Consider the following 20,504-nt stretch of genomic DNA (forward strand, 5'->3'; position numbering starts at 1 on the left):
ATTTCTTTTGGCACAGGTTCTAGTTTTTATTGGCAGTTTGCAGACGCGTCTGGATTCGCTGTTTCATGGAAATTGCGGAGCGTTTAATTTCGATTGATTTTTAGCATCGTAATTGTTAGTACTCTAGAACAATATTCAATTAATAATTACACAAATTTATTTGTGGATCAAACTCTGACTTACAATTAAAAGCATTTATTATTGTATAAACATGATTAAAGTTGATAAAAATACGTTTTTATATTTTAAAATTTGAAGCCAAATACCATATTTAAATATGTTCTGTTAATAAAAATATATAATTATTTCTCCAATAGTTTTTCCCCTGGTTGTGTTGTTTTTTGAATTTTTCTTATATTTAAATATGCAACTCTAGGAATAAGTAAATATTATTTTTGGGTTATATTGATGTAGCTTCGAAGTGATTTCCCTTTATATTTTTTGTATATAGCCAATAACACGTTGACGTCCTCTCAAACAAAAATAAACATGTTAATATCGAAGTAATATTTTCGAAGGCAATAAAATACTCTTTAATATAAGTATTTTGCTATTTAATGCAAGTAATGAATTACTATTTTTATCACAAAGAGTAGGGCTCTTGTCAGACGGTCTCACGAATCTTTATCTGTGAAACGGGTCAACCGTACCGATATTCACAATAAAAAGTAATAATTTTAGCATAAAAAATAATATTTTTTTATGGATAACCCAAATAAGAGATCCGTCTCACAAAATAGGACCTCATAAGACCGTCTCACACAAATTTTTGTCTATCATAAATGCACAGCGAGGCAATAAAATATCCCCAACGATGAGAAAATGGAATTATAAAACCATGAATAATATACGAATGTAATATTTCTATTTGCTAAATGTTTTGTAAAATTACAAATAATATATATTTAATTTTCACAAATCAAATTAAAAATGTAAATATTTGTGAGGCGGAGACTTGTTAATCCTATAATTTCAAATTCATGGATCACGCACGCCTGTTCCAAACCAGAAATTTAAAAATCAGCACACAAATGAAAGCAATAACCAATAGCATGAGTTGAACAGTTTTCTCCATGTCTTTACACTTGATTGAGCTGCGCAAATCATCATCTTCCTTCTGCTGTGGCAGCTCCGGCATGTTTCCACCCGAACCTCTCTGTCCGGCGACATTCTAATCTTCTCTCTCTTCGTAGGGCCGTGTTCCTCTTGCTGAAACGCAGCAGCGGGAAGAGAAGTAACGATTATTTTCTCATCGTTCATGTGTAATGATATCACCTTCTTTTCCCTGCGTTTCATCCCAGAAGAAGAAGCAGCAGCATTGATTATGTAGTGCTAGCTAGCTTAATTTGCGTGCGAAGATATTATAATAAATATCTAGTTGTAAATGAAAATATATATCCACCACGAAATTCATCAATTGGCAACTTAAATTTCTACCGTGCTTTGCTTTATTTTATAACTCCGTACCTTTGAAGTACGGAGTTATAAAATAAGCTTGGGTTTGCAACTGGAACCACCAGCTGCAGCGGCGACTGAGCTTCCGCAACCCTGATCTTGGCCAATATATTTTGGGTCTATGAGAATATATAAACATATATTGATGTCAGTTATATTTAAATTAATTTTTTTTTTCCGTTGTATTCGTGAAAATGAATCGGCAATAGTACAACTATGTTTGGTCTATGTTATATTAATTTAGAATGTTATTCTTCATGTATTTTTAGACAAGATATGCATATAAACATCTGAATTCAAAAAAAATACTGATAAATTCCGCATTTTTTGTTTTATATGTGTAGCATAGAATGAGCCATTACAAATAACTAAAAAAACATGTATACCTCAAATTTTTGGTCAATGTTGGGTCTGGCCATATCCGACAAGAAGATCGTTTGTCCCAATACCTATCCCTCGGACACCCGATATACCTTCAAATAAGGGAAAATAATCGCAATTCAAAGCCAAATATACACATGTACAATAATCGGTGAAAACAAATGTTTATGGCAAAATCTTCTATTGTTTAATAACTACTAAAAAAATCAACCTGGATACAAAATTAAATATATATACATGTACATATATATATATATATATAAGAAGAACAAAAATCACAACTTGAGACGGAGCCAGCGGTCGATGGGCTTTTCTGGGATAGCCTCCAAGTAAGGTAAATACGGAGTACCCTCTCCGACGCTTTCGAGTTTGATAATGATTCTGGCATAATTTAATAGTAGATTCGCGTTGATTTCCAATCCGGAGAACTCTTTATTCATCATAAATCGTATCTTCCATTTTGGGCTGTTGTGCTTGCGGCAGGCTTGTAGTACTTTCCATAATTTGACATGTCGTTTCTTTCCCGGTGGCGAGGCCCGGAGATGGAAATACCGGTTTTCGACCTCGAATTCAATTACTTGATTGGTCTGGTTACGCAATTCAGTTATGTGAACAAGTACCTTCTCCATTTGTAGATGAAATTGTAGGGAAAGTAAAATGTTTTCTTGACAAAAAGATAGTCGGAATAGAAAGAAATAGATGGATTAACCATGGTAGGATCCAGAATATATCGAACGCCAACTAGTGATTACTAGTTTTTTCGGCCATCACCCATTTTATTGCATGAGGATGCTAGCGGAACATCAATGTTTTTATAATGGAGATTTTAGATTGAATTTTTCAAACCAAATTAAGATAAGAACTTATATTTTTTGAAATTGAAAAGGGATAAGAATTCCACTTCAAATCTAATCAGAAGGATGTGGCATTTATTGATGGAGATTATCACATTTTACAATGGATATATTTGGGAAAGAAAAATCAATAGACTTTTTAAACCTTCCTCCAAATTATCAACTCGCATTCAACCATTCGAACATGTATGCTACTAAATATCAATGTTTGGAAAACGTACTGAATCCAAAAACAAATTTTAACTACTGACCTGTGAGATATTATGATAGCCGTACCTATCCAATAAATGTATTTTTAGGTTAATATCATGATCGTCCCATGGTTTTCGACCCCGTCGACGACAATGCTCTAATCATCAGACCTTCGTTTTATTCATCAGATCCACCCTGTTACCTTCGTACTTCGCCACATTATACTATATATTATGAAATACAAAGACGTATATATAAATATATATATCTTATTTAATTCGTAGAATGTAAGTGCTAAATGTCTCAAAAAGTAGCTAAGCATAATGTATTTATAATAGTGGGGTATTTTGGAGTACCTGTGAAGCTCCCGCGCATAGCAATTGACTCACTCAAAATTGTCAACACGGCGACGTGTCGTTGGGGGAACCGCATGTACATTGTCCTGCAATTTTCGTTCGCAACCGTACGATATCAAGTTTTAATATACGGTTAACATAATACTATTCATATAAGGATTAAAAATTAGATTTACATGAAGTACAATAATTAAAATAATCTCAATTTTATTTAAAAAATTAAGATTTAAGATTATAATAAAGTAAATAGATTAAATAATGTGGATTTCAAAGATGACTTTGTGTACACTATTTGAGATGGGTTATAGATACAAGATTTCACTCAATTTTCATTCATATAAATCATATTAATTGATCCAATATCAAATATTCCAATTTATAGACCAATAAACCTTAAGTGTTATTCATTCTTTCTCTGGAGAGAGTGAGTAAATCTTATTATTCTAAAGTCAATTTCGACATCGCTATTAGAAACTAAGCATCAATATAATTTAATCAAGTTATATGGTTCTTTTTTCAGTTAACTGAAAAGAAATTGTAAGCCTCATGAGCTCTATACATACCATATGTTGTGTTTTCCTACTATCTTATGTAAAATTCCCTCATCCGACTGCCAGATTTTGAATAAATTTAACATTTAAATTGTTATCAATAAAATAAAACAGAAATACACAAATAAATTTTAAGAAAAAATAATAATACAGAAAATAATATTCAAAACATAAATTCAATCAAGATCTGTCAATCTACAGGGCCAACCAATAACTTTTATAATGAAATGATCAAACATGTAGACATATTCAAGAATCTCTTCAATAAATCAAGAAAAATTATAAAAAAAAAATAATAGACTAAAGTTAAATATTTTCCTTAGATGCATTTCATTCGTCTTGTGATTCAACGTACTATCACTTGTCGTTCACTCTTACATCTCAAATTAATGTCTCAAACCTCATTGAATGCCTAGTTGTGTGATTGTATTGTGTTGTTGGATTTTCTAAGGTGATAGAATAATGAAAATTCCCCCCTATTAAAAAATGGGTGTCCATTTTTATTTTTATCATTAACGGGCAAAAAACGATGCACGAAACTTAATACAGTTTTTGTCCTGTATTTTTCAGTTTTTCATGCATGATTGACAATTTTAATGATTTTTTTGCAAAATGAAATCGATGTAGCATTGCACATGTCTGCTGCATATATTGTTGTCATGTCAGTGTCACGTAGTAAAATGAATTATATTGCCAAAAATCAAAAGATAATATACTAAAATTTAAATTTAATAACACATATGACCAAAATCACAAAAAGAAGAAGAAGAGAGAACCGCCTTTCTATTTACCACGAGAAGGAATGAATTTCACGTTTGTAAATTCACATTTTCAGTCATTCATTTCAAATATAAATCTAAAAAACAAGTATTCACAGTGCACGATTGCAAATTTTAAACAAGCATGTTAAGAATCATTTTGAAATAAACTTGAGTCTATAATCATTTCATGATTAAGATTTGTCCATATATGGTCATATCATGATTTAATTAGAATTTCATATTAAAATGAAATTTTTTATGAAATACATTTTAATATGAAATTGCTCTGATCCAAGTCTTACATAATTTCATTATATATAAATGTCATCATCTAGATGTCTCCACATCGACGATCCAAATAAGACTGCCACATTTATAATGTTCAGCACCGCATTAGTGATACTTTAATTAAAAATCTCATACTTTAATTAATTTCATCACATACTTAATTTAAGTTCTTTATTCATAATTTAATCATCTTGTATATATATAACGCTTATACATATTAAAATTATAATTACATCCAATAAATTAGAGATTTTGCTATGATATTCAAGACAATAAATCGAAAATATGTTCGATAATAAATCACTTCTATTAATAATAAACAATTACAATGTTTTAGGAACACTGTCCCACCAAAATATCCCACCAAAAGTAGCTAAATTCTAAATATAATCTCCAACAATTCAATGACACAAATATCTTATATTATAAAATGTCACCTACATACACGAACGACCACACATTTGATCGCTAAAAAAAATCGCCGAAAAAGTAAATAATTACTTATTTAATAGTTTCCATATACTCAAAAAATATCCATTATTTTATTAAACTGGAATTCAGCTTCAGTATTATTTATGATATTATTTTCAAAGCAGACCATATTCTTTTTAATCCACAATATTTATCTTTTAAGCTCTTTTATTTAATTTATTTAAACATTTATTATATAAAAATTCGAAATACGTTTTAAAATATAAAAAATTATTATATTTATATATATTATATTATATTATTAAGTGTGAGATCTTAGAGTAATTACATTACTGGATACCAAAATATTTAATTTCATAATTACTTTTGTTACCGTACTAAAAACATTCTCAAGTCACTTCATATTTTACATGGAAAAAAAATCTAAACAAACAACTCTTTTAAATTAAAAATAATTTTGTGTTAATTGTTTAATATTATTTGATAAAATTAAAAATAATAATAAAATATATAAATAATATTAAGAACCCATATGTCATGAATAAAATATGGTAAAATAATTACTTGGCGTGTACTTTGTTGCTTCCTTAATTGAATATATTTGTTAACATCCTCCAAGTTGAGTTCCGTGTCAATTTGGAGCAACCGCATTTCGTATTCAGACGGGCTAAAAGCGTCGGATGTGTTATCACTGTCCCTATTCCATTTTCATAATATAATATTTACACAATTTTATTTTTATTTTTTATTGTTTATATAAATTAAATTAAATTAAATTATTTTTATAATTTTTTTTATCAATTATAATATAATATTATGATAAATCAACTAAATTGTTTAGAATTTATTAGTTGGAAAATAAATATGTTTCAATATTTTAATAATGTTAATGTTTTTAAATAATTAACGTATTTATAATTTATCTATTTTTTAAAATTATTTTATTTTTATCTCAACTTGTTAATATTTAATTAATCGAAAATTTTGAAATAACACGATATTTACTTAATATAAAAATTTATATATATATATATGTGTGTGCGTGTGTGTGTGTGTGTGTGAAGTGCAAATGACATTAGTATAAATTAAATTTTAGATCATATTTGACCAGTAATTAATATTAGAATTATATTTTTTTTTCCGTTTTAAAATAATATTTCAAATTCGAGATTCAAATTATAACTATGTTTTATCCTACAAAAAGTATTAACGTCCGAATATGTATATAGATAATTGAGTGAATAATTTTTGTCAAATTTCGTTTTTTAAAAATTATCAAATGTATTTAGTGTTTTCAAATACATATGAATTTTTTTTTTAGATGGTTGATACATATCTATTGTATTCTATTCTATTTTATTAAGGATGATGACATGATAGTAATCACCTAAAAGACACCAACTTTTTTTTCCAACTTTACCTTTATATGATATTAATATTAAATTTTTGTTTTTTGTTTTGTTTTTTTTAAATTTCAACACACACTTTTATTTTTATTTTTTTATTTCAACAATTCAAATATCAATGTAGTCCCTCTATAATTTGTCAAATTTCACTTTAGTCCATTGAAAATGATAAAAAAAACTGTATACACGTATAGTGTGTGTAGATTAACTAGTATATGTATATGTACAAGTAAAATGTGACAATGAACGTCAACACGTGGAAATAAAAACCAACACACATCAATTGTAACAAACAGACGACGACGTTTGAGGGATCCCAACAGTATATAGGAATTCAACAAACGGCATATAAAAACTGAACCAAATTTCTACGCGTCGTCTCTCTCCGTCGAAGATCTCCGCCTTTTCTATACACACACGAGTCTGTATCTATCTACCCACTGTTTCATTTGCAACCCTAATCCCCAAATTAAGCTGTCGAATCACCTCAAGCCCACCGTTGGAATGGTATTGGCTATTGTTTTTTCAGTTTTCTAGTCAACAGCTTGGAATTTTCTTCGAGTAGTGATGGTTGAGATTTATAATGGAGGGCAGTAAAGTTGTTATCGACAATGTCAGTGGTAGTAGAGAGAATGGCGCCTCCGGCGGTGAACGACCGCCGATTCCCAACGCCTTTGGGTCGGGTTCACCATACCGACGCTGTTTGAGCTCTGTAGACTCGCCGTCTTCGTGTGTAACGTCTCTGGTTCGACATCCCTCTTTGGTAAGTTCATCCCCGGTGTTTTGTGCGTCAACGTTCTGCATTTGGTTGTATGTTCTTCATGCCCAGATTACACTTTTATTGTTGTTATGTTCACATGCTGCATCTGAATTGAAGAAATGGATGATTGTTTAGGATAGTTGGTAGTTAGTCGTGCTTATTTGAAAAGTTTCCTGCGATTGATCCTAAAATTAAACCCCTTGTTACTTCTGATTATTAGAGTGGCTGGCTTTCTGGAGTAGAGGAAGAGTGTAGTTGATCGTAATCTTTTTTTTTTATAATATATATACGGACGAGAAATGGATGGGACGTAAAATGACATATCTTAGAGCTGAATGATTTGTTTGAGGTGAGAACAAAGACAGAAAACAACAGAAATGAGGTTTTAAAGTCAAATTAGAGGGCTTAAATGTGTCACATGATGTCGGTTAGCACAAGGTAGGGTATGGAAACATTGTTATTGTATACAGTTATGCCGAAAAAAGCAAATACGGTTGCAAATTTGTCTGTTGCTCATAGATATTCACTTGTTGGTGATATTATATATGCGCCATGTTTACGTAAGTGAATGTGTTCATTGCCAAACTGATAGGAAAAGGTTGTGGAAGGAATTCTTTCTGCACATGGAAGTGATAAAAAAATCTTTAAATTCATGTGAAAGTTATTACACATTGATTACTGTTTAATAGATGTGACTATTTGGCTATTTGAACTGATTGCATGCACTAGTAGAAGTGCGGTGCTTTCTTGACTATGATGTAACCTCTATCTCTCTCTTTTTGGTATTCAATCTATTCAACATTTGGAGCATCGGAAAATATTATTTAGTTGATTATCTTGTATTAAATATATGTTATATGAATTTGACTTCAACTTACTTGTATGTCGTAAGCATTTGTTCCACTTCATCTGAAATCTGATGTTGGAGTTTCTTTATTTTTACTGGATGGATGATAGTTTTTTACTTGAGCTTTGGCAGGTCATGACCAGGTCCTCAGATATTGCAATTGTTCAGACATTGAATGGAGAAGATGGTGAGACTGAATTTGTTCCCCAACTTCGCTCAGGTGCGTGGGCTGACATTGGTTCTCGCTCAAGCATGGAGGATTCGTATGCCTGTGCAGACAATATGATGAATGATTATGGGCAAAATGATGGTGATGAAAGGCCCAGGGCATTTTATGGGGTAATTGCTCTCTTCTAACACCTAATATCCACGTCATATTCTTACCCTTTCTGTTGATGGATATATTCTAGTGAGCAGTGCATCACAATCGTGAATTCACGTGATATTGATCTTTTTGGGATTTTTGGTTTTGCATGGATGATTACATTTTTAGTATACTATTTAGGTTTCCAACGTGACGTGGGTATGTGAAATGATATTGATAGTTGTAGAACCAAAAATTTTTCTTCGTTCTTCAATATTAAAAGCTCGCAACTCATAGCTTAGTTCATTGCTCGTTGGATCAGGTTTTTGATGGGCATGGAGGAAAGCACGCTGCTGATTTTGCTTGCTACCATTTACCAAGATTCATTGCTGAGGACGAAGATTTTCCTCTGGATATTGAGCGCGTCATTGCATCAGCTTTTCTGCAGACGGATACTGCTTTTGCTGAAGCATGCACTTTAGATGCTGATCTTGCTTCTGGCACCACTGCTTTGGCAGCTGTTGTCATTGGAAGGTTATACTTCTTGCAACTCATGAGCAACTTTATGAACCAGTGTTTAGTTTAAAAATGCAAACAATATATTATTATATTTCTCGAGTTAAGTCGTTAAGGAACTGTTAAAAGAATTAGATGTAAGATGGGGCAGTTTGGTAAGTCTTCAGCCTTGAGGAAAGCAATAGCGGTATTTGTACTACTAGATCTGCCCATTATCTAATGCTCCAAAGTAGGCTACGCCCTACGGGTCACCACAGTAAGTGGCCGGGCATGTATTTTGACCCTGTAAATCAGGGTTTTGGTGAGACAGAGTTACTCTGTTTTGGAAATTAGTACCTTTGGCCCAATCTCGATCCTATAAAACTCACACCTATAAAATTCACACCCAGCTCAATTATTCAGGTTTTGTGCTGAGCTCCCTAAAACAAGGACTTATCATATATCAATATATAATTTCGTTAATCATAAAAAAATTGTAACTCCATAACTGTAGTGTAGGTTACATGATTTCCAAAGAGAAGTAAAATTGAACATAAATTTAAAATCCATGACAAATTGACAATTAACGATCAAATTTATCATTTACCGGTCTCAAAAAGTAAACAGTGAACATCCAAGCAAGTTTCCATTTCGCGGGCTCCGAATGAGCAAGTCATCAGGTTGGGCTTTGAATGAGGTACTGAGACTCTCGATGACCAATGTCATCTCAGATTCTGATTAGGCGAAACCCATAGATATTGGGCTTGGCCACCATATATGCTAGACTCTTAAATTTTGTCAGGTCGGGTGGGAAGAGATTAGAGTAGCATGCTCCAGTTGACAGTCTTCAGTATGGTTTCCATTTTGTTTTTGATTGCTTTCTGAATGAGTTTGTAAATTTATTTAGTTAAGTTTAAGTGTTCCCAACATGAGGAATTTGTGTTTTATAAGCGATGAAACTGTGCTGAAATTATTCTTGTTGTGTGGTGTTTGAATTCACCTTTTTTTCTCGGAAATTTTGTAATCTACGTTAAAACTCATAAGTTGAAGGAAATTGTCATACTTCTGCCATTTGTGGATTTTATGCTCTCATTCTACTATCAGGTTTCAGCCTTGTATGGATAATGGATTAATGGGTCTATTCTTGAAAGCTCTGGTCAAAGATGGATAAATAACTTGATCTTGAGTTGATATGCTCTTGTAAACATAAATGTGAGTAGTGGAGTAGGCAACGTGAGGATGGTATTGTTGTGTGACTTGTTAGTTCACATTCAAGAACCTTTTGCTCATCAAACTATATTTCAATGCAGTTGCAAGTAATTTTGTTTGCAAACACCCGAATACCTGCATTTTAAATGATGAACGTAGTAAACAATTCTTATTTTGTCCATTAAATGGAGGCAGCTCTCTAGTTGTGGCAAATGCTGGAGATTGCCGGGCAGTACTTTGTCGTAGGGGTAAAGCGATTGAGATGTCAAGAGATCATAAACCTATTTGCATCAATGAAAGAATGCGAATAGAAGCTTCTGGAGGCTACATCTACGATGGGTATCTCAATGGACAACTAAACGTCTCTCGTGCTTTGGGAGATTGGCATATGGAAGGATTAAAACGTCAAGATGGTGGCCCCCTTAGTGCAGAACCTGAATTTATGAGCACAAGGTTAACAAAAGAAGATGAGTTCCTCATCATAGGCTGTGACGGCCTGTGGGACGTTTTTAGGAGCCAAAACGCTGTTGATTTTGCTCGAAGAAAACTACAAGAACACAATGATCCAATGATGTGTGGCAAAGATCTTGTGGAAGAGGCCTTGAAGAGAAGGAGTGGAGATAATTTGGCAGTGGTCGTCGTGTGTTTCCAGCTACAGCCACCTCCAAACTTGGTTGTTCCGCGCGGAAGAGTTCATCGGAGCGTTTCTGCGGAAGGGTTGAAGGAATTGCAAAGCTTCTTGGATGGCTTAGAGAAGACTTGACGATGAAGAAAACATTTTTCCCCTCTCTCTCTCTCTCTCTCTCTCCCTCCTAATTTCTCTAGAATTTTTTTTTTTTTTTTAAAATTTACTCCTTAATTGGTTCGTGGGAGAGAATGTAATTTACAACTGTAACATATGCGGCGTCGAGACATCCTTTTGTGGTTTTCTACTTTTGCGTGTCATTTTTCCTGTTTTATGTTATTTTTTCACGAGGATTTTTGTCCTTTTGACATCTGAGATAATATGTTTCCATTTATTCAAGTAGATGGTTACCCCATCTGGGGCACGGTTTTATCATAAATGCGCCATCTTGGGCTTCTGTTAACTGAGTTTGTGGTGTGGCCTATTACTTGCTTTGTACTGAAAAATGCTCCTTGCTATTCCAGGGAGGTTTGTTAACCATTTTTTTGTTGAAAAAAAGTAAAAGGGCTAAGGTGTTTTTTGTTCTTCTTTTTGTCGATCTATTTTCTTTTACAATGATGAAATATGTGGTCTTCGTTAGGGGCATATTAGGTAAAGAGTACATGTTTTATGAGATGATTTATCTTATTCGAACTAATGTGACAATCTGCAAATTATGTACTCTTTACCTAATATGATACCCCAACGAACGACATTAGATCTTTCATGACATGGTTTAACTGATTCGAACTAATGAGATTATCACATTAGATTTTTTGTGATCCATGAGATCGTTTTACAAAAATATTTATGTTCGAATTAATGTGATAATATGCAAATATGTCCTTCAATGGATATGAGATAAGTCATCGTCCTAATATAATATTCTAGAACTAATGTTAGTCAAATAAAGCAAATCTGTGTACTTTATATCTGGATATCCTACGACAAAGTGAACTTATTTTATCCATAAAGTAAATGTGAGCATTAGCATCTTTGCAAAAATTTGTGTGAGACGATTACACGGTTATTTGGGTCATCCATGAAAAAATATTACTTTTTATACTAAAAGTATTATTTTTTATTGTAAATATCGGTAGGGTTGATCCGTCTCACAGAGAAAGACTCGTGAGATCATATCACAAGAGACCTACTCTAGCATTTTGTTAAAGTGAGCTGATCTAGCCCATAAACGCAAAAATATATCGTTCCATACAAATTTACTGACATTATATTGTTCTAAAATGTTTTTAAATTTTTTTATAAAATGTTTTAAAATATATTTTTTAAAAATAAATATATGTTTGAACAACTATTTTATAAAAACATTTTATAATTTAAAAGTAGTTATTTTTCATCATTATTTTTAATTATAAAACATAAAAAAACGTATCTATATTGTTTTCTGAAGAACAATTTTTTAAAAGTATTTTTCAGTTTTGTTTTACAAAAATCTTATCTAAATACATACTTTCATTTTTTCCACTCATAAAATACTAAAAATATTTTTGAAGGACTCGTAGGTATGTTTTTAACTTCTGCTTGCGTCTTTTTAAATTTATGCTATAAAAGAGAAGTTGATGTCTTTTCAATGATATGTGGGTTTTATGCTTAAAATAAAAACTTGAGATTTCAAATGTTAAAAAATTAAACGTAATAACAAACATTATCTCTGTTTAGATATTTTCAAATTAAGATAGCAGTCGTAATTCATTCTACAAAGTCTTGCTAGAACATGTGAATGCATTTCTTGCAGTTCACGTGGACTTATTTTCGCTCAACCTCATCAATATGGTTGGACTAAACTGTTGGATTAATTCATCATTAAGAACATTCTCAGCTTCGTCTTCTTCAAGTGTGACCATAACTACTCTGCCAAAATTGGCATCGCTTCCTGGGGATGGAAAGATCAGAACTTGCCCCGGTCCAACAGCTGGATTAAGGTAGTAAGAAACACGAACTGGGCTTGAATTACCTTCAAAAATGGCAGAATATGGATCCGCATTCTCTAAATTTGCACAAATCAGATGATAGTCTGTCATCCATGGAGGATTTTCAATGTTTTCCTGCTCCAAGAACTCTATCAAATCCATAACTCTGTCCTTATTTACTTGTGAGACCACTTCCTTTATAGCAGCTGCGGCTTTAGACACTTCGTTTTCATTCAATCCATCTCCTTTCACCAAGTTATACACAGTGCAATTTCCGAAGAACCCTTTATCCAATTGAAGCTTTTGTCGTGCGTCCAAGCTCACACTCATGTCCATCAAGGAACCCTTAATCCCCTTTGCCTTGCTGATACTTGTCCAAAACAAAGCACTCAAGACCTCAAAGGGTGTTAGTTTCAACTCTTGTTCCTGTCCATTAAGTGCTGTTTCAGACATCTCAATGAATCTCTTTACCATTTCATGTTTGAATTCTAGAGTAAAGGTAGTTTGTTTTACATCAGATACTGCATATGGTTTCCCAAATACTGATTTGTAGTGGTTGATCATTTGAAAATAAGGCCGGTGGTTGGGGGTGTTGCCTTCTTGTTTTCGGGGCGGCAAGGGTTGGAAGGAGGGTGGAGATATGATCTTTCCTCCCAATGTTGTGTCAGCCCAAGCCTTTATCAACATGGTGGCACATTTGGGATCAGAAAGAAGGTGTGTACAGCTCAAACCAATTGCTAGTCCTCCAGTTTCGAATTCTGTTATCTGGGCCATCTCCAAAACAAGCAGACATTAAAAATCTAAATTACGGTCTCAAAATCAATAATTTCGAATAGATTTTTGGGTAAACAGTTTCTATGAGTCATATGCCTCTCAAAAAGCAATGGCAGGAGCGGATGTTTCTTTACCTGAACATAAAATGTAGACCAAAAATATGGTTTGTGAAACATTTCCTCCCAATGAACAAGCTTCAGCTCCTTCTCCCTATCCACATTCCTCAGCCACTCGTCCAGTGTCACTCTCGACCTCGCTTCCACCATTCTCAGCCCCGCATCATTGCATTTAACCATCCAGCGCCCTTCAGGGGACTTTAAAAGCCGCCCAACAACTACAGGAAACGAAGACAACATTTCTGATATCGATTCTCGAAGCTTCATAGTCAGCTCTCCGACTTTTCTTACCACTGGAATTTGGTAATAGAACACAATTCGAATATTGTTATGTTCCATTATGCGGTCCAAAACTGATAGAGGGACGAACTTGCCTGGTTGCACTGGTCTAGCACTAATCACAGTTCGTTTACAGATAAACGACACTTCAGCCATTAAGTCGGTAGTTTGTAAGATGTTTCAGCTTTAGTAGTGTGAAGCTTTCAAGGTTGTATAGGTGCTTATTTAACAGAGTTTTATCATGGGTTCAAGCAAAATGCTCCGTCTTTTCTGGGCAAAATGACTTTTTCATGACATGTGCACGGTTAAGTAGTTAACTAGAATAATGTTCCTGACGCAAACCAGACAGAAAGAAAAAGCACATCGGGTTTAGTTTCAACATCTAAATTACGTGATTGTAGACTCAAAAAATTAAACTGCAAATGGCTTTTATGTATCAAGTTCACATATGGAAATCTTCTTTGCTTTCCTTGTATTGGCACGGTTGCTAAAATGGTTTTTGAAAAATAAAGCACCCCTCCTCGTGCACAACCACCCAAATGTCTCTCATTACACAAGCAAAGTTACGTCGCTTGAAATCTTACAGGATTCACACCACGGGGTTTTCACACTGTTCAAGGACACATTTGCTGTTCAACGAAGATACTATATTTATATTAATCATTGTGTGTAAGATAAGAGCCGTGCCCAATAAGCACCAAGCATCGGCAGTTGTCGTATTGAATGAAAGGTCTCTAAATCTTACGCAGCGTGGATTTATTGTGCAGTGCGCACCTTTAAGAACATGCCAGTGACCATAACGTTCACCATTTCAGGACATGGACCCTCATTCGCGTAGAAGTTGTAAATTATTGTAATACATCATATTCCTGTACAAAGAAAAACAGTATCTTTACAAACAGATCAACTCTGTAGACCCAATCACAATGGCCTGCCATCTCCGAGAAATGGTTTCAGTATGCCACCATGAAGGACTGATTCAATTAGCCAATAACCATCCCAAGAACCACCCATCCTCTATAAACGAAAATACCATCCATCAGTTGAAGTGTTAAAACATCTGTATCCCAACTCAATTTTCAACTTACATAACAAAAATACTCCATGTTCCTACCTCAGCAAAGAGATCTGAAGAAGAAATGTAGTCAATGAAAAAGGAGCCATAATCATACCTGAACCATCGTAAATTGAAATACTTCTTCTTCCTCAGGCCGAGCTCCTAGTATCCACACTCGCTGCTTACAGCAATTCTGTATAGCATATGCTAATTGTTCAAAGAATAAAGAAAGCTAATACGCAGAGTAGCTATGATCAGTGCACAGAAGGGACGTAACCTCATTAACGTTTAAACTGCTCAAGATCTTTCTTTCCACGCGAACAAGTAAAACTCTGTAGCTCGAGTGATGAAAGATCAGCCTGAATCTTTCAAACTGCACCAATAACCAGAGTTATAAAGCGCCTTCAGTTTTTACAGAAGATATAATTAACATAACATATATCTATTATTAATTTCAAGCAAGTACCATTCAGTACCGACTTTAGCACTAAGTAACTAAAAATACGAAAATAACATGTGGGCTAAAATTGCCAAAGCCTAAATACAGACTCACCTGTCCTAAGTCAAAGAAGGGGCCAAAAATGTTGATCTTCAAACGGATCAAATCCAGCAAGCTGTCCGCATTTAACATCACAGTACCGATAACAAAAATTACTTGAGATTACCAACCAAGTGCAACTTGACAAAATAAACAACGAATCAGAGTTCACGAATTAACCTATGCATTATTTCAATGCCATAATCTGCCCGAGGTTGGTCATTGAACATCAAAGCATCGAGCTGGTATGTGACAGCTTCTTCGGCACTAAACTATAACATGGAAAATGAAACACAATTAGCTTCCTACAAGAAGAGGTAATGAAACATATCTTGTCCAAGATTTCAGCTCAAATGTTACACTCAATCTTGGCCCAAATGGTCTTTTCCTACGAGGCTCGAGCCTGCAAATGAACATGGAAATGACTCTTAGTAATTGTAGACCAGAAAGAAGCAAGGAGCAGATGAGCTGGAGTAACTAGACGATTGACTTCCTCCAAATGAAAAAGTATTCTAAAAATATGATTTGTCAGTAGAGATTGTTCTACCTATGAAACCCCGCTAATCAAAATCCAATCCGCAATTGAAAATTTTCAAAATTATCCCGGTTAACATATAAACACAAAATACAAGCATGCACAACTCAAAAAACGTCAATTTCACAATCAGATCAAGACTTCGTCTCCTATTATATTGTGAACGAAAAACAAGAAAGAACAATACCAGTCGGCAGAAAGAAAGTCAGGGACATCGGCGGCGCACGCTCGAAAGCGTAGGCTTAAAGGTTTGGAAGAGTGTGAGGGTGCATAGACCAGAGATGAGCCAACGCACACCGTTTCCATCGTATTTTAATCTCGGATTTCGGTCATCGGCTGTTATGAAATCCTCGGATAAGAGGAAAGGTGGGGAGACGAAAACTAGTGGCCGTGTTTTTTCAGTATCAATTACTCCTAAAGTCGCATCTTTAAACAACGATTTTGACCTGTGCTCCATGATTTGAGCTGCAGTTTCCTACAGGAGAAGTGTTGGAAGCTGAGTTTTTTAGACAAAGATTTGGTTTTGACAGTGCAGCCGTAAAACTAACTTTTTCCTGAACTTCTTTTTTCTTGTCTAAATCTTTAAATTTAAAAATTGTTGTCTCGAAAGTGTAACAATTTCAAAAGAAAATGTAAAATTTAAAATAACAGTGGAGAATCGCCCTCTGTTAGATTCAAGCTGGTATTCAGGGAGTGGAATTTGTATGTTTTCTATCGTTAATGTTGCGATTGTTTGATGTTTAAGTCGTTCCCAAGATCAAAGTAAATCATATTCTTGAACTTCGAAAATAAGTTGTGGAGAATACGAGTGACTTGAACACAAGCACACCCTGATTCCACCATTTTCTTCAAGAAAGTTACCTGATTCCAAACCATCTGTCAAATTGAAGTGTGTGAAGCTTGGATCCAGTTACCTCATAACCCATGGAATGATCTTGTTTTTGCGCCTTTGGTGGTTATATTGCCTCTGGAAATTTTCGTGTATGTTATGTTACCTTCTCAAACACATTCTCATATCTGTGATCTTGTGCTCGACTTTCTATCCTCGTCCTGTGTGCCATGTGAAATGACGTGATGAACTGCCCTAGGCATGTTTTCATTGAGGTCGACCTTGACTAGTTAATTTACCTATGTGATCCGTGATTTCCGAGGGAAAATTCTTGGGAGGTCTGACCTTGGTGAGTTGAGTTAAACTTCCTGAGAATGTGCTACGAATTCCACCAAATCCATGCATGACCTCAGAAGAAAAGAAGTAAAAACTATTCTGTGTGGTGCTATTGAAACGCTTCTTGAGAAGAAAGTCTCTTAAGCCCAAGGACATTGGGGTTTTGATTGTGGATTGTGTTCTTTATGCGTTGTGATCTTAAATCATTACAAGCTCAAGAAAAACATTGTAAGCTAGAGTATTGGTGGAATGGTGTGTAGTGCCAATTTAATCGCCTTTGATCTTGCTAAAGAACTTCAAGGTCCATCCAGAAGCTTGTGCTCCAGTAATCAGCATGGAGAGTATTACTCCGAATGAGAAATTTGCAGTTGTCGTGAATGGATTATTTCATATGGGGATTGTTGGGATTCTGCTGGCAATAAAAAATCAGAGTACTGAAGATCCAAGTATTCGGACAATAAGTGTTTCTCCTGCGTAACACAAATGGAGGATCCCAGCGGGAGTGTTGGAGTTGCACAGTTCAGAGATTTGATGGCAGTGGTTGGTGATACCTTGAAAACAAACATAATGACTCTAGCTTCTTTTATGCTCCACATATGGGAACTCTCTTTGCAAACTTGGCGTTGAAAACCGCGTTGAAGTTGAAGATGAAGATGAAGCCATATATCCCTGAATTTGAACTGGCTTTCGAGCATTTCTGAATCCTTGCTGGCGGAAGGTGGTGCTGGATGAACTGGAGAAGAGCTTTCAGTTGTTGGAGTGTCACAAGATGCAGTCAAGGATAGCTCTGTACCGGTTTGGTAACATCTCTAGGAGCTCTCTGTGGCAAGAATTAACTTGTGCAGAAGCCGAAGGAAGGATCAGGAATGGAGAACCATGGATTTATGAGACTCACCAGTTTCCTGTGGAGGTTCCAAAATCTCCACTGTAATATACAGGGTTTTTTTTTTCTTTTGGTTGTAAATTTCAATTTTTTTCTCTTTCTTTGTTCACGGCCTGTGGATGAACTCTGGTGGGTACTGATTGTTTAAAGATAGGGAAACCGATTAAGTTATTTCATATGTATCTTCCTAAAGATTGGGAATCGATTTAACTATACTAGTGTTGCCTGTATTTCTTGGATTGATAGTACAAGGATGAATCAAACGAAGCCACATTTTGAACGATACAAATCATGTTACATTGTACTCATCCTCCAATCCAACGAACACGTAGATACTGGCAACAAAGTCATAAACACAACACATCTATTAGACAAATGATATGTTCCATGTTGCATGAGTGTGCTTCCCTGAAGCTCTAGGACAGAAACAAATTTCTGAATCCCAGTTCAACATGCAACAAATTAAACAGATGTGTAGACATTCTAAGCCAAGTCCTCAAATCCACAGCATTTGTTAGCCACTCTAGCTTACTCAAGAACAAGAAAACAATAGAATCCTACTCCTTGGAGGACTTGTTGATGAGTGACTTGTGTATATGTGGAATCACACCACCACCAGCTATTGTTCCTTTGATAAGAGTATCAAGTTCCTCATCACCACGTATAGCCAGCTGCAAATGCCTGGGTGTAATACGCTTCACTTTCAAGTCCTTGCTTGCATTGCCAGCTAACTCCAACACCTCAGCGGTTAGATACTCTAAAATCGCTGCGGAATACACAGCTGCTGTAGCGCCCACACGTCCGTGAGCAGTAGCTCGCTCCTTCAGGAGTCGGTGAATCCGTCCAACAGGGAACTACATGATTGAAATGGAGTAAAAGAGAATCTACTAAGTTTACATCATGAATCGATCAAACCAAGAAAATCTATTTTCGATTCTACAACAAATGTAACCGAAAAATTACATAGGGGGAAAAAATGAAATCTTTATCTTTATTTTAGCCTCTTTACTATTAAAAAAATGCAGTGATTATTAAACCATGTGGTTTCAAAGGACAACCACAACGTTCTCGAGTAATTCATTATTTCTAAAGAAAAATTACTCAACGCTGCTGGTTCTCCACAGGCCTCAACTTAATGACATGTACAGCAGTCTTGTCTGATTGTCTACCGTCTTTAAAAAATACACTTTTAAGATCGAGAATATGTATGCAACACCTCACATATTTAGTACACTCCATCAAAACATGCCGCGTGCAGTAAATTTTTTCCATACAATGTTTGGATAACATGAATAAATTAGAGAAGTTCGTGCTCTAGCAAAATCATTTTGAAACCATCTATTATTAAACCCAATAAAAAAACATGAACTTTAATCACAATCCTTAACACGAGTTGAGAAACGAAGAATTGATTTTTTATGATACACTACGGTACACCTAATTCAAAAAAATGTTTACTTCACTTCCAATTTCTATTAGATACACAAACTACAATCTGCACAGAGAATCCTCTACGCAAGAACAACATAAATAACCGAAAAAACGGTTGACCAAGCAGATTGTACAGAAAGAAACGACAAACTACCCAAAGAAAAGCCTCTAGAATCCCCCAACAAATAAGGAATCACAACGAAAAATGCATAAAATCAAAAACCCAAAAGAAAATGAAAAAAAAAAATCAATACTCAGAGCAAAAGGTAAGATCGGAAATCATTCCTCCAAACAGAGAAAAATACTAAAGAAACCTGAAGTCCAGCGCGAGAAGAGCGAGAAATTGGCCTCTTTTTGTCCTTGTCCTTGTCTTTGGAAGCTGGGGTCTTCCCCGTCAACAATCCCTTCGCTCCTTTACCTGACATTCTTCTGATCTACAAGTTTCAATACCTAACAAACAAAATTGAATTCCATTGAAGAAGAAGCATATGACAAGGGAATCGAGTGCTACTTACTCTTTCCACGAACAGCTAACGAGCTGTTTGGATCCGTGCTTTGGATGTAGTCCTAGCTTGATATTTGTCCGTGCGATTACGGGTCTAACTGATTTAATTTAGGATTTTGGTTCGGATAAGTTTGGAAATTCGGTTTTATTTTGTCGACTACTTTCGATATCAGTACAAAAAGTTTTAGTTAAAACAGAGAAAAAAACTTATCTACGTTGAAACTCATACGTATATATGATTACACGTTACTTTTAAAATTAAAAAAGTATCTGAATGAGAAGATCTTTTTATCGGCGTATATTAGATAATTTTATAATCTCAAAATTAACATATA

At 34.5% G+C, this 20,504-nt stretch overlaps 5 protein-coding genes across 9 annotated transcripts; 1 reads left to right on the top strand and 4 right to left on the bottom strand.

The window, feature by feature from the left end:
• Positions 1 to 848: 848 nt before the first annotated feature.
• LOC142556623 (uncharacterized) lies at positions 849 to 2,689 on the bottom strand. Of its 2 annotated transcripts, none has more exons than XM_075668099.1 (3): positions 2,119 to 2,689; positions 1,842 to 1,928; positions 849 to 1,285 (listed from the first exon to the last, which is right to left on the bottom strand). In XM_075668099.1, the coding sequence occupies exons 1-3, from the start codon at positions 2,463 to 2,465 to the stop codon at positions 1,021 to 1,023; spliced, it is 699 nt and encodes a 232-aa protein (XP_075524214.1). In that variant the 5' UTR covers positions 2,466 to 2,689; the 3' UTR covers positions 849 to 1,020. The 2 variants fall into 2 exon arrangements, with proteins under 2 accessions (XP_075524214.1, XP_075524213.1); XM_075668098.1 differs by having other exon boundaries at positions 2,116 to 2,689.
• Positions 2,690 to 7,004: 4,315 nt separating this feature from the next.
• On the top strand, positions 7,005 to 11,315 carry LOC142555525 (putative protein phosphatase 2C 22). The gene is made up of 4 exons (XM_075666435.1): positions 7,005 to 7,439; positions 8,416 to 8,622; positions 8,910 to 9,121; positions 10,487 to 11,315. Exons 1-4 carry the CDS (start codon positions 7,260 to 7,262, stop codon positions 11,052 to 11,054), a joined length of 1,167 nt encoding a protein of 388 aa, XP_075522550.1. The 5' UTR covers positions 7,005 to 7,259; the 3' UTR covers positions 11,055 to 11,315.
• Positions 11,316 to 12,572: 1,257 nt separating this feature from the next.
• LOC142555526 (protein ECERIFERUM 26-like) lies at positions 12,573 to 14,603 on the bottom strand. Its single transcript, XM_075666436.1, has 2 exons — positions 13,795 to 14,603; positions 12,573 to 13,651 (listed from the first exon to the last, which is right to left on the bottom strand). The coding sequence occupies exons 1-2, from the start codon at positions 14,209 to 14,211 to the stop codon at positions 12,713 to 12,715; spliced, it is 1,356 nt and encodes a 451-aa protein (XP_075522551.1). The 5' UTR covers positions 14,212 to 14,603; the 3' UTR covers positions 12,573 to 12,712.
• Positions 14,604 to 14,870: 267 nt separating this feature from the next.
• Positions 14,871 to 17,528, bottom strand: LOC142555527 (uncharacterized). Of its 2 annotated transcripts, none has more exons than XM_075666438.1 (7): positions 16,373 to 17,528; positions 16,011 to 16,053; positions 15,831 to 15,922; positions 15,666 to 15,726; positions 15,390 to 15,485; positions 15,228 to 15,305; positions 14,871 to 14,924 (listed from the first exon to the last, which is right to left on the bottom strand). In XM_075666438.1, the coding sequence occupies exons 1-7, from the start codon at positions 16,489 to 16,491 to the stop codon at positions 14,904 to 14,906; spliced, it is 510 nt and encodes a 169-aa protein (XP_075522553.1). In that variant the 5' UTR covers positions 16,492 to 17,528; the 3' UTR covers positions 14,871 to 14,903. The 2 variants fall into 2 exon arrangements, with proteins under 2 accessions (XP_075522553.1, XP_075522552.1); XM_075666437.1 differs by having other exon boundaries at positions 14,871 to 15,072; positions 16,373 to 17,525.
• Positions 17,529 to 18,583: 1,055 nt separating this feature from the next.
• LOC142555529 (putative histone H2A variant 3) lies at positions 18,584 to 20,323 on the bottom strand. 3 transcript variants are annotated; one of them, XM_075666440.1, is made up of 3 exons: positions 20,180 to 20,323; positions 19,979 to 20,093; positions 18,584 to 19,087 (listed from the first exon to the last, which is right to left on the bottom strand). In XM_075666440.1, exons 2-3 carry the CDS (start codon positions 20,087 to 20,089, stop codon positions 18,791 to 18,793), a joined length of 408 nt encoding a protein of 135 aa, XP_075522555.1. In that variant the 5' UTR covers positions 20,090 to 20,093; positions 20,180 to 20,323; the 3' UTR covers positions 18,584 to 18,790. The 3 variants fall into 3 exon arrangements, with proteins under 3 accessions (XP_075522555.1, XP_075522554.1, XP_075522556.1); XM_075666439.1 differs by having other exon boundaries at positions 19,979 to 20,114; positions 20,180 to 20,319; XM_075666441.1 differs by having other exon boundaries at positions 19,979 to 20,090; positions 20,180 to 20,302.
• Between the last annotated feature and the right edge of the window lie 181 nt (positions 20,324 to 20,504).

Source organism: Primulina tabacum, chromosome 9 (genome assembly GCF_025594145.1).
Source record: "Primulina tabacum isolate GXHZ01 chromosome 9, ASM2559414v2, whole genome shotgun sequence".
NCBI lineage: Eukaryota > Viridiplantae > Streptophyta > Magnoliopsida > Lamiales > Gesneriaceae > Primulina > Primulina tabacum.

What these genes read in the sequence shown, in the direction of transcription:
- LOC142555527 (XM_075666437.1), bottom strand. Translation starts at nt 16,491, where the DNA reads ATGGAAACGGTGTGCGTTGGCTCATCTCTGGTCTATGCACCCTCACAC. An exon ending in CCTTCTTTGACTTAGGACAG is followed by an intron (nt 15,486 to 15,665) that starts GTGAGTCTGTAT and finishes TTATTGGTGCAG; the next exon opens with TTTGAAAGATTCAGGCTGAT. An exon ending in GCAGTTTAAACGTTAATGAG is followed by an intron (nt 15,306 to 15,389) that starts GTTACGTCCCTT and finishes TATGCTATACAG; the next exon opens with AATTGCTGTAAGCAGCGAGT.
- LOC142555529 (XM_075666440.1), bottom strand. Translation starts at nt 20,089, where the DNA reads ATGTCAGGTAAAGGAGCGAAGGGATTGTTGACGGGGAAGACCCCAGCT. An exon ending in CTTCTCGCGCTGGACTTCAG is followed by an intron (nt 19,088 to 19,978) that starts GTTTCTTTAGTA and finishes TCAATCATGTAG; the next exon opens with TTCCCTGTTGGACGGATTCA.
- LOC142555525 (XM_075666435.1), top strand. Translation starts at nt 7,260, where the DNA reads ATGGAGGGCAGTAAAGTTGTTATCGACAATGTCAGTGGTAGTAGAGAG. An exon ending in TGGTTCGACATCCCTCTTTG is followed by an intron (nt 7,440 to 8,415) that starts GTAAGTTCATCC and finishes GAGCTTTGGCAG; the next exon opens with GTCATGACCAGGTCCTCAGA. An exon ending in GGCCCAGGGCATTTTATGGG is followed by an intron (nt 8,623 to 8,909) that starts GTAATTGCTCTC and finishes TCGTTGGATCAG; the next exon opens with GTTTTTGATGGGCATGGAGG.
- LOC142556623 (XM_075668098.1), bottom strand. Translation starts at nt 2,465, where the DNA reads ATGGAGAAGGTACTTGTTCACATAACTGAATTGCGTAACCAGACCAAT. An exon ending in CGCTGGCTCCGTCTCAAGTT is followed by an intron (nt 1,929 to 2,115) that starts GTGATTTTTGTT and finishes CCTTATTTGAAG; the next exon opens with GTATATCGGGTGTCCGAGGG. An exon ending in ACATTGACCAAAAATTTGAG is followed by an intron (nt 1,286 to 1,841) that starts GTATACATGTTT and finishes GATGAAACGCAG; the next exon opens with GGAAAAGAAGGTGATATCAT.
- LOC142555526 (XM_075666436.1), bottom strand. Translation starts at nt 14,211, where the DNA reads ATGGCTGAAGTGTCGTTTATCTGTAAACGAACTGTGATTAGTGCTAGA. An exon ending in GGTCTACATTTTATGTTCAG is followed by an intron (nt 13,652 to 13,794) that starts GTAAAGAAACAT and finishes GAGATGGCCCAG; the next exon opens with ATAACAGAATTCGAAACTGG.